Source organism: Acartia tonsa, chromosome 7 (genome assembly GCF_053477335.1).
Source record: "Acartia tonsa isolate MP-2025a chromosome 7, ASM5347733v1, whole genome shotgun sequence".
Taxonomy (NCBI): domain Eukaryota; kingdom Metazoa; phylum Arthropoda; class Copepoda; order Calanoida; family Acartiidae; genus Acartia; species Acartia tonsa.
This window is the reverse complement of record NC_137266.1, coordinates 26,949,913-26,962,638: the sequence shown is the minus strand read 5'-3', so window position 1 is coordinate 26,962,638 and position 12,726 is coordinate 26,949,913. Positions and strand designations below refer to the sequence as shown.

General features: G+C 31.2%; 1 protein-coding gene across 1 annotated transcript in view; it reads left to right on the top strand.

Annotated features, from left to right (window-relative positions):
* The first annotated feature begins 6,865 nt into the window (after positions 1-6,865).
* LOC145325214 (proto-oncogene tyrosine-protein kinase ROS-like) overlaps positions 6,866-12,726 on the top strand; it is a 64,127-nt gene continuing 58,266 nt past the window's right edge. The window contains exon 1 of the mRNA XM_080168107.1: positions 6,866-7,792. Coding sequence (XP_080024233.1) covers positions 7,675-7,792 — 118 coding nt within the window. The 5' untranslated portion in view covers positions 6,866-7,674. The remainder of the gene's footprint in view (positions 7,793-12,726) is intronic.

The following is a 12,726-nucleotide window of genomic DNA, read 5'->3' as shown; positions in this document are numbered from 1 at the left end:
CCCCCACCCCTCACAAAATAGTTTTAAAAAAGAAATGAAAAAAATTATTGTAAGTCACATTTTATTTTGAGGGTTAATCCCCAAAAATAGTTACAAACCTCCCTGGAATTATAGAAGCTTCATTGTAGAGGAGATTAATATCGGTTAAGCCATTAGCGAGATTCTTTGTTACAGACAGAAAAGCTTACTACTATATATGATAGGACTAGCGGATGTGACCCTAGCATATGGGGTTCCGTATTCAAAGAGGAAATTAAAATTACAATACTAATTATTATGAAAGTAAAATTTTCCTAATAAAATTACAAAGGCTTATTCAGTTAAGATTCAAGAAGTTATCGAAATTATAAGCAACAGACAACAAAAGCTTACTACATTACGTATATAACTAGCGGCTATGCCCCTAAATGCCTCTAGGGACACGTAAAACTGTTTCTTTCAAATCTTTTTAAATTAGCTATTTACCAAAAATATTTTTTTCTACGCTAGATGGTGTCAGTTATGTTTTTAGATAATTGCAATCTTTTTTATTTTTATCGTCTTTTCTGGGGAGGGTTGTGGTACCTTCCCAAAAAATAGCATAAACCTTCCCGGGACCTATAAGAAGCTAGCCCGTGAAGAAGAACCTGATCAGTTCAGCGGTTAGCGAGATTTTAGGGTACAGACAAACGAACACAGAGACAAACAACCATCCTGTTACTTTATTATAAGGATAGGTGGATATAATACATTTATTTTATTAAGTAAAAGACAAGAAAAGGATTATGTTATACTTATAATCCTTATAATAAAGTAAAAGGATGTTTGTATGTTTGTTTGTACCGAAGGATCTCGCTAACCGCTGAACCAATCGGGTTCTCCTTAACAGGGTAGCTTCTTATAGGTCCCGGGAAGGTTTATAACTATTTTGGGGGAGGGTAACACAACCCTCCCAAGATAAATCGCTCCTAGAAAAATTATCCCTTTTTTAAAGTACTAAAATAAAAAATGGAGTTAGGGGTGGACCTCCCCTTCCCTCCCCAAATTTTGTTTTTACTTAAAAAAAAACAAATTAAAAAGATGAATTTTGGGATTCAACTCCCCTTCTCAATTGCCCCTAGAGACTTCTAGGGGGACAATACAGGAAAAAAATGTATCTTTTAATAACCGAAATATTGTTATTATGTAATTTTGGAAATATATATTTTAACTCTATAATATTTATTTATTTTCCTTATATTTTGCTTTATTAGTTACTTTGCAATGCTCATAGCCTCTTTATAATCAGAACAAGGATGACAACATCCATAAGTAGCAATGCACAAAAAATCGTCGATTGGAATACGTAGATTTAAAAGGTTTTTACTAAAATCAAGAATAGATTTATTGGAAAAAATAAACATAAACCTTGTTTTATTTTGCATGATGACGATAGTCAAAGTAAATTATATTAAAGATGCTCATAACAATGGGAAAAATTATTTTGATACAGATATTCCATAAAAGTTTGAAAATTGCATCAAAATATACAAAGATATGGGGAAATATGTAAAACATATAAAAATAGCCAAAAACCTGATAAAAGGCAGTCTGGCCGTCATGGTTGTTTTATTAAAACGACAAAAAATTTAATTTTAAAACCCTTAACTTAAAAAATTTGGAAAATCGGACCATATACACTGAAGATATGGAAAAAAGTGTTAAATATATAAAAATAGCCTAAAACCTGCTAAAAAGGCAGGTGGCTGTCATGGTTATTTTGTTTAAAAGACGGAAAATTTAATTTTGATATCTATAACTGAAAAAATTTTGAAAATCGGACTATAAACACTGAAGATATGGAGAAAAATGTTAAATATATAAAAAAAACAGCCTAAAACCTGCTAAAAAGGCAGTCTGGCCGTCATGGTTGTTTTCTTTAAAAGACGGAAAATTTAATTTTGATATCTATAACTGAAAAAATTTTGAAAATCGGACCATAAACACTGAAGATATGGAGAAAAATGTGAAAAATATAAAAATAGCCTAAAACCTGCTGAAAAGGCAGTCTGGCCTTCATGGTTGTTCCTTTAAACGACGGGAAATTTAATTTTGACATCTGTAACTGAAAAAATTTTGAAAATCGGACCATAAACACTGAAGATATGGAGAAAAATGTAAAAAATATAAAAATAGCCTAAAACCTGCTAAAAATCGGTCCGAACGCCAATGATGTTTTATAGTCAATTGTGCTTCTTAATGATGGGAATGTTTTCAAAAAATTTCAGTATTTTATCTTTTATAGGAGCTGAGTAAATCCCATTTCCCCCATAGCGTTACGGACTGACGGACTGACTGACGGACGGACGGACAAAGTGAATTATAGAGTAGCTTCGCTACTAAAAATAAGCAAACGTAAGGTTTGGCGATTTTTTATTAGGTGATTATTTATTTCTAGCAGCTTAATATCTAGGGGTGCTGTATACGAAGGAACAGAGAATTGGTTCAAAGAAGCTTTAAACCTTTCCAGTATAGATTCGAAACTGATTAATATTCGCTGGATTGAAACCGGTTCTCAGCCATACTGAAAAATCATGTATAACATCTATGACAAAATTATAAAGTTAATACCAGAGTTTTTGTTAGCCCGGACCATGTTTAATCCCTTTTTGGATCATGGAAAGAAAACGAAGTTGCCGGTTTCGTCGTTTTTTCACAGTAGCCTTTCTACTATTTCTAGCCCCTGCGGGCATAGGACCCAGGGGGGGGGGGGGGGCTGGGGTCAGGAATGAGCTAGGCAGACTCACAGTGGGCTATAGTGTTCTCATACATATAGCATTCATCAGTATTTCTTCATTAAATACTGGAAAATAATGTTAATGGTAAACATATACCAAAACAAATAATAATGTCCCCATGTTACTTTGCATGGGTGGACATATATAATAGAGATAATAATTATTATTATCAATGAGATAATAGATTTGTAGTTAAATACATTTATGTTATTCTTCAAGTAGATATGTTCTTTAAATTGATGAAGTCAAGTTTCCACTTCACTGCAAAGCAAATGGAATAATGCAAATTTTTAGCCTCGAAACATTTATCAGTTTTGTTCCTCAAAAATGTATTAAAATGAGCATGCAAATTAAAACACAAACTTTCATGCAATTTGATAAAATCAAACACAGAAGAAAATGTTAGAGTATTTTTTTCTCACTTATATTTTCATGGTATATATTCTAAGTATTCTAAAAAAATTGTTCATGTGTTACATATACGATCTGTGAATTTCTAAAAGACACAAATAAAATAAATGTGTAAGGACAAAAATGTTTCATTCGCATTGTTATTAGTAGCGAAGCTACTCTATAATTCACTTTGTCCGTCCGTCAGTCCGTCAGTCCGTCAGTCCATCAGTCAGTCCGTAACGCTATGGGGGAAATGGGATTTACTCAGCTCCTATAAAAGATAGAATGCTGAAATTATTTGACAACATTCCCATCATTAAGGAGCACAATTGACTATAAAACATCATTGGCGTTCGGACCGATTTTTAGCAGGTTTTAGGCTATTTTTATATTTTTCACATTTTTCTCCATATCTTCAGTGTTTATGGTCCGATTTTCAAAATTGTTTCAGTTACAAATATCAAAATTAAATTTCCCGTCGTTTAAAGGAACAACCATGAAGGCCAGACTGCCTTTTCAGCAGGTTTTAGGCTATTTTTATATTTTTCACATTTTTCTCCATATCTTCAGTGTTTATGGTCCGATTTTCAAAATTTTTTTAGTTATAGATATCAAAATTAAATTTCCCCTCTTTTAAAGAAAACAACCATGACGGCCAGACTGCCTTTTTAGCAGGTTTTAGGCTGTTTTTTTTTATATATTTAACATTTTTCTCCATATCTTCAGTGTTTATAGTCCGATTTTCAAAATTTTTCAGTTATAGATATCAAAATTAAATTTCCCGTCTTTTAAACAAAATAACCATGACGGCCAGACTGCCTTTTTAGCAGGTTTTAGGCTATTTTTATATATTTAACACTGCTTTCCATATCTTCAGTGTATATGGTCCGATTTTCCAATTTTTTTAAGTTAAGGATTTAAAAATTAAATTTTTAGTCGTTTTAATAAAACAACCATGACGGCCAGACTGCCTTTTATCAGGTTTTTGGCTATTTTTATATGTTTTACATATTTCCCCATATCTTTGTATATTTTGATGCAATTTTCAAACTTTTATGGGATATCTGTATCAAAATAATTTTTCCCATTGTTATGAGCATCTTTAATTAATTTACTTTGACCATCGTCTTCATGCAAAATAAAACAAGGTTTCATGTTTATTTTATCCAATAAATCTATTCTTGATTTTAGTAAAAGCCTTTTAAATCTACCTGTACGTATTCCCATCGACGATTTTTTGTGCTTCGCTACTTATGGATGTTGTCATCCTTGTTTTTCATGATATCTCAATGTGTTGTTGTGAATGAATGAATATTCTAGGCATTTTCCATGTCAATTTTATTTAACTTCTAGATATTCCCTCCTAATATGACGTCATGTAGGATAATGCGGCCAGACGTTGATTAGAAATGGCCATATCAGGAGCTTGCACAATAGGATGTATCCACTCCCCTGTACCCCTGAACACCCTGGTACTGGTCTACATCCCAATATACACCCCTCAAAATAGCCAAGTCAATTTACCAGTGCAAGGACGCTTTTTAAAAGCGAAGCTTTGCTATAATTAGGGTCGGTCCGTTCGTCCGTTCGTCCGTCCGTACGTCCGAGATAGGTAGCTTTTATTCGTTAATTTAGGCATGTTAGAATTGTTCTATCGATTTCAAACTTTGCATGATTCCTGTAGTAGTTAGGTACGATTTAGAAAGCGTAGCAACTCTATAATCATTACAGAATGTCCGTACGTCCATTTTAAACATGTTGATTTTTCAAATTTTTTAACAGCAAATTTTTATGTGATCTAATTATCCGTTTGATCTGATTTTTGGTATATTGATTCCTGGGACAACAAAGAACAATATTTTAAGCGAAGCAACTCTATAATCAAATCCTAAAAATGTAAGTATGTCCATAAACTCAATGAACATTATCCTGTATTAAGAAGTTTTTCAACAAATTTACTTACAATTTTGCTTCGACTCTTAAACATTTATATTCTGATAATTCAGTTTAGACACTATACAAGTGTTAATGTCCGTTTGTCCTACCGTTTCAGTGCTTCGCTTTTATGGATGTTGTCATCCTTGTTTAATTTTGTGTATGTTGATTATAAAAAATACACAACAATAAAATACCTCTTTTTATCCTTCTTACACCACCTAAAGCCCCCCCCCCCCCTACACCCCCTCAATTCTAGAATAAGGGCGTATCAAAGATTGTAAGGGAGTTTAAAACTTTGTGCACGTCACTGGTCCAAATAGATTTGATGGGACAATATCTGAATATTTAAAACTGTGCAACCCTTAGTTTATCATGACAAAAGGATCAATATTTTGTAAATTATTATCCATTCTCTGTATTAAACTTTAGTGTCATTATTACAGCAACATTATTTTATAGTATTATGTCGTTAACAATGTTGGACAAAATGTCAACGTCAACACGAGGCATGTCAGTAATTTAATACCATGAGACTCATAAATTCTACACAGTTATTTACCGTTTTTTATTTTAACTCAATTTTCATACTATCATTTCAATTAAGTTTTTTTGTTGATTTAATAAAAAAGTGTAAATGCAATTGTTACAAAATTGTAATCTAGAAAAAAATACTCGTCAAATACCAGACATAAGAGATATATAACACATAGATACAAATCTATAATACAATGTAGAATGATGACTATCCGTCCGTCAGTCTGTCGCTTAAGATCTCGGTAGCCACTGAACCGATTGGATCCTACTCTTTAATACAATAATTCAATAAAGTGTAATACAATTTATCATAGCTAGGATTTTAGAAAACTTACCACTTTTAACCAAATAAATATGGTATCAAAGAAACTTTTCTGAATTAGATTTATTTTTTTTCCTTATGCCTTATCCATTGGGCCTGTTAGCCAGGGAGGGAGGGGACAATGGGATGTTTATTACATTAGTCCCCAAAGTTTGCTAAAGACGTTTTCTCATTCGTTGGCTTAACAACTTTGGGAAATTTTATTGAATTTTGATTGTTTCATTAAGTTGAGAATCCAAACGTTTCTTCCACTAATTACAGGAAGGGTATTTTTGTGTATCATCATAAGGGATGTACATAAATTTATCAGCCAACGTCTTATCCCTTTTTATCCCTGTTAGCGCTAATAGTTGCCGCCACAATAACATATAAACACAAGAATACATTTTTGGAATACTCATTCAATAAGAATAAACATGAAAATAGCAAATATGTTTTAAAATAAGTTTTTATTCTCATTCTATTGCTAGATAAGGTTGCCCCACAACCTTAAATATAAACTTCAAAAATAGAAATAAAATAGAATTAGAAATTTTGTATCTTTGGATTGTGCAGGTGAAAACCTCCGCGCTGTAGTGTTAAGGAGAGCCATATCATCCCATTTGCATTGGTTGGCGATATTTTTTGTTATAAACACACAGACACGTATGGAAGAGGGTTGTCAACATATAAAATTGAAGTTGGGAAGTCCTTCCTTCCCAACATTTTGACATCCTCAAGGTTTACACCCTCCCCTTCCAAGCCAAACCCTTTGCATAACAATGCATTTGAGTTCTATATCTTTAACATACGCTATAAAACGATCTGATTTTGGTAGAGTAACTTTCTAAAAATCTTAAACACACCTTTTTGTGCAGTTTTATATGTGTACCGAGTACTAAGCACCGGAAACGCTTCATTTAATCTCGCGGATTCATTCCAACAGTCCTATCCTAATCTACAACTGGATAACATGTGATATCACAAAATTATATCAAATGTACACACAAACACAATGTAATAATTTTGCATAAATATGAATAATAATGAATAAAAACTAAAACACAACACCGCCCTTATGTGTGTTTATATGTGACACAGACAGAGTGGTGACAACAAATGTTGAAAAAATCTTGTTTCTTTATCAATGAATGAACTAATAATTGATAATTTTAGTGATTTTTAACATAGGGATGTGATAGATGTTTTTATTTTTACATAAAAATTCATTAAAGTTAAAGTGAGAATAAAAGAAAGTATTGATTTAAAGTGCATGTATAATGAAAAACAATTTCTAGAGTTAATAAAAGTTATTTTGGCCCTAAAATCACTGAAAAGCTACCAATAGAAATTATTACACCCAAAGAAAATCTATTCTACCTCAAACTTTTCTCTAATACTAACAAACATTTATATTCAAAATTGTATAGAGTTCTTTTTTGATAACTTTAACGGTTTAAAATTGTACTGTAAGAGGAATAAAAAAGCATAATTTTTTTTCTGGCTAAAATTTTGCTTGAAATATTGGGTTTATTTCGATGAAATTTGTACCTATAAATGGTAAAGCATAGTTTAAATTTACGATCATCCTACTTCTTAAATGACAAAAGTGGCTATTTATGATTTACAGGGCTCGGCAGTCGACCTTGGTTAGTACATTCAATATCATTTTTTTAGTAAAGATTTCATGAAACTGAGGAGTTTGCTAAAAACCAACTATCACATCCATATGAATTTGAACAGGGTGTCCAGATGAAAATGGTCCCTATAGCCCTGCTATTTCTAGCAGGTTTACAAACTGCTGTCAATGAATCATCTGAACTCTTGGAAGGGAAATATGATCCTAGCCTTCCTTTGCTTCACAAAACAGGTATGGTTTCTTTACTAGTGGCTGCACCCCTAGAATTTCGTGGCTTTGTTTTCGAAGAGGAAGAAGGAGGCAGAAAAATAGCCCAAAACTAATCTTAAGAATTAATATATAAATAGCCTAAAACATCCCGGTACCTATATAAGGCTTCTCTAAAAAGGAGATTTCAATAGTTTCAGTAGTCATTGAAATCTTCTGCTTCAGACAAAAAATACTTTTTTTATATATCAGGATGATTTTTGTCAGCAGATTATTGTCTTAGACTTTTTAGAACAATCCATACCAGACAAAAAGGGCCTCTACCACTTTAGCCAGATAGTTGTCTGGATTACGCATCTATAATTATACATTTACTCTCTAAAGCATTTTCACTTCAATGGGCATTGTGTATTGTTGTCAATAATCATTTATCTTAATTCTTTTTGTAAATATCACTTGATTATTTCTAATGAAGTCGCTTTTTTTGTATATTTTGAAAAGTTGAATGGCAAAAAAATGCATAAAAAAGTCATTCAATGTTATAAGGGAGTAAACTTAAAAACAAAATGTAAAAAAACTCTTGTTATTAACTAGTCTCCACCCTTTTTCAAGCCAATACACAATAGTTTTTTCTAGAATTTTTAAATATTTGAAATTTCCCAAATATCTCAAATGAACCATTAACAAATTTTTGTTGCTTACTTTATGTTATGTTATGTTAGTTTAGGTAAAGGATAGGAAAACCCCGTAGGGAACGTTCTCAGTGGGGACAAAGCCCCCTTCCCCTTCCCTCTCTAGAATTAGAAGCATGTAATTTCTCTCTGCAATTGAAATGAAGGGAGGTAGATGGGAATAGGTTAATTTTAACTATAAGTTATAATTAGAATTTTACAAGAAATAAATTGTTTATTATGACAGTGCAGAGAATAAAAGATATTGACTGTGTATTTACTGTAGATACTGATAAAATATTTATCGAGTATTCGTTGAACATAAAGAATGATATACCCCAATTACTGAGAAGTTTTTATACATTTAAAAGACAGGAAATGTTTCTCAAATAAATTCAAGGATTTAAAAGGGTTAGATTTTTCAAAGTAAACGTAAATAAGGGTATGAAAAATATTTTGTTTTAGTAGTTTATAACTATTTGGACAGATAATGCAATAGTTATTTATCGCATCGTTTCATAGACAGCTCTCCATGGATGTTAAAATGAAAAATTATAATATTAAAACCAAAGGCCCAGGCTAACAAAACTGGTATTAACTTTATGAATTAAAAAAAATATTTGTGGAAAATTGTATGTAATACGATACTATACATCATTTTTCAGTGTGGCCGAGGATCTAATCCAGCGTATATAACTTGGTTTCTGGCGGCTGTGGCTCCCGTTTTAAAAATACTTAGCATATGAGTCCCTATCATTCCTTAGATCTGTAAGGGGAGAAATAGCCTTAACATTCTAATGATTATAGGTTAAAAATAAAGTACCATAAAGAAATCCCCGAATCTTTATGATATGTAGATCTCAATTTGTTCAGTGGTTAGCGAGATCCTTAACCTAAAACTTTAAAACTTACTATTTTACATAATAGAAAAATAATAAAATGGAACTAAATTGATTGCTATATACTGTAACAGAAATCAATGATTTTTATTCTGGAATAAACTTGTAACTAGATCAATCAACAATCAAACAAAAAAGAGGCAACAACAAATAATTATCAAGTTTTTTAATGAATGAAATGACAAAAATGGTTGTTGTTGATAAATTTAGAAAATCTCTGCCTGTGTGTAGTGTAGCGTGTAGTTTGTAGCGCAGCCACGCTTCAACTCACTGTCTGCATTTTATTTGTTTTTGAAAATAAAGCAATTTTTGTGAATTGTCATTGCTGAATTCTCTTTTTATTTATTAAGTCAAAACAATCGTTTAATTTTTGGCTATTTTGATTTATGCTTAAGGATCTCGCTAAACCCTTAACCGATTTAGGATGGTTTTGCTTTATATTATTTTTATTTTTAAGCTTTGCGATGATTTTGGCTTTTTTTTGTGCTCCTTTTCCCACCCTTATATTTGAATACAACGCCCATCTATGCTGGGGCTCAACTGCAGTTAAAAAAAAAACAATAGCAGTCGCAGTATGGAGACATTCAGCAACAGTCTTTTTATGTTTATTCTAAATTTTCTAAATTATAATCAATTAATTTCTACAGGCTGCGCTACTTCCAATATTATCGTTACTACCCTTGTAGTAAAATTATAACATGCTTCAATTAACAAAATCTTTTTACAAAGACTAGACTCAAAGTAAGTATAAAAAGTAGAGTTTTAGGAAAAATAATTAAGAATTAACAAAAAAAATTTAAAATGTAGAATAGAATAGAAAAAGACCAAAGACCAGGTAGAGACTTTAAATTATACTGGTACCCAAGGATTTAGAAGTATGTTATCTTATTTATGGGTCTGTAACTTTAGGTCAGGGAAAAATGATTAAATGGTCCCAAACTGGTAATGTCCAACCATATCAACTATTAATTTTCTTTTTTTTTATTATTCTGCATGTTTATCAAATTATTGTCTATTGTCTTATCCCTGCAAAATTAGGAAAGAAATACATGACTCCCAGGGGAAGTTTGACGTAAACAAGTACAATAAGAAACCGACCAACAGGTGTAAAATTTATATTAGTCTTGCATATATATAAACCTGTAATATAATTAAACAATAACAAATACAATAGTTGAATGAAAACATAGAGATTATTTCTAATACTTCCTCTTATGTATTATTCTAATAATCATATCTATCAAGATATAACAATTATATCCATTAGGAGCACAGTAATAACAAATCAAAAGCAATTTATTTACATTTGATTCAATCTTTAATCATAAGGCAACATTTATTCTTAAAAATTTAAATCTCTGTGTTTTTGATGTACTCGATTAAAATTTAATAGATTTTTTATGCATTCTCAAGATATTAGTGTTAAAAAATTGATTACAGTTATAAAATGACACATTTTTAGTCGTTAATTATGAAAAAATATATTTTCTAAAATTAACTTTATATTGCAAATTACTTTGTTGAAATAAATATTTAGATAGATTTGCTATAAATGTTGTTATAATTATTTCATTAATCATTTTTGATCATTTTCAATTTCTTTTTGCATTGCATTATTTTTGTGCAATTGTATTAATTTGATATCACAAGCAAATTTAAAATTCAAAAAAATAATTTGATTGCTAAACCTAACTTAATAGATAGAGGTAAAGATTTTCTCGTATTCATTCGAATCCGGTGGATAGGAACCGGTTATCATCAATACGAAAAAACTATGTCTAGGATCGTATTAAATCCAGCTTTCTACGAATATAAAAATGTACAATGTATTTTTAGCCCGTGCCTTCGGCACCTCGGGGCTAAAAAACTGGTTTTAATCTTAATAATTTTACATTTTATATCCGCGGAAAGCTGTTTATAATACGATGCGAGAAATAAGTATACTAAATTTCTTAAATTGCATTTTGTACATTCAAAGGACATACAAAGTTATCTTTTTCAGATGCTATTTTAAAATATATCATCTTTGGATGGGTCAAATAGAGGATTAAGGGAATTAAATAAAGTGGAAGAAATAAAAACGAAAACAAGGAAGGAAACAGAATAGAAAAGGAGAAAATACAAACGACAAACAGACCTGTAGACTTATAGAGAAGCTTCAATAGTAAAATATATAGAAAAGAAACATGTAAATAAGTCCAAAAATGTAAATCACGAAATTTGTTCGACCTTAAATTGAAATAAAGTGCTAAGAGCATGACATGATTTATATGATGTGTTTATTCCAGAGATTTGGCAGCTAAACAGCCGCTTTTCCGCTCACAAAGACTGAAAAAGCGGCGTCAAGCTTACTGCAAACTGCTGTTGTTATGATCTGAACTTTTTAATTCAAAAAATCCTTTTTTCCTGTTTTGCCGTAACTGGACAAAGTGTCACAAAAATCAGCCACGTGACGTCATGAAAATGAAGGATTATCCATCTCTTTTTAATCCTTGATATCCTTTTTTTATTAAAGTAACTGCCAGCCAGCTAAACTTAAAGTATTTTTGAGTCGCCATAAATTTTGCGGCTGTAGAGCCCTGTACATAAGATTTATTCATTGTTCATTTAGTTTACTATGAATTTGATTCAATATTTACATACATTAAAATTTCATGCAATTGAAAATAAGATGGGGAATGTGTTTTGTTTTAGGTCAAGTAAATTTTTGTTATATTGGGTACAGAATAGCCCTCCAGGGTTAGGGGTGCCTCAATTATAGGTCCCGCAGGTTAAAGGCCACCTCCCAGCCCTCCCCGGAGTTAGCCACATAGAAAATACTACCTTTCCATAATTTGAATTAAGGCGGGGGGGGGGGGGGGAGGGGGGGTTCTGTGCTTGCTAGGCACTTAATAATAAGCTTGTAAGATATAACCATAAATTGTCAGAATACTGATTGTTCTTTTAATTTATTGTTTAAGTTGGGATTCCAAAAAAAATACATGCAATAAAAGTTGAAAAAGCCTGTTTCACTTTTTATGCCACATTTAAAATATTTTCTGTTGAATCAGCATTTTTAAAATGATTTTTATAAAAGAATAGAATACTTGGCGCCTAAGATTATTAGGGGCGCAACTTCTCTATACATGGATAATGACTGTAGCATGTTTATAGATCGGGTTCGTTAACATTTGAATAATCTATTTAATTTAATAGCCAAGAAATATTTGATACAACAAAGTTGAATTAATCCACGATTCAAACTACTAACATTTTCATTCTTGTTGCATTTATTGTTATTTATTTCATTTAATTTTCTCATGATATTTTCTAAACGTTAAACCTTATCTACAATAAAGGGTTTGTTTATATTTTGATATTCTTTTACCATGTAGTTTCGGTTTTAGCT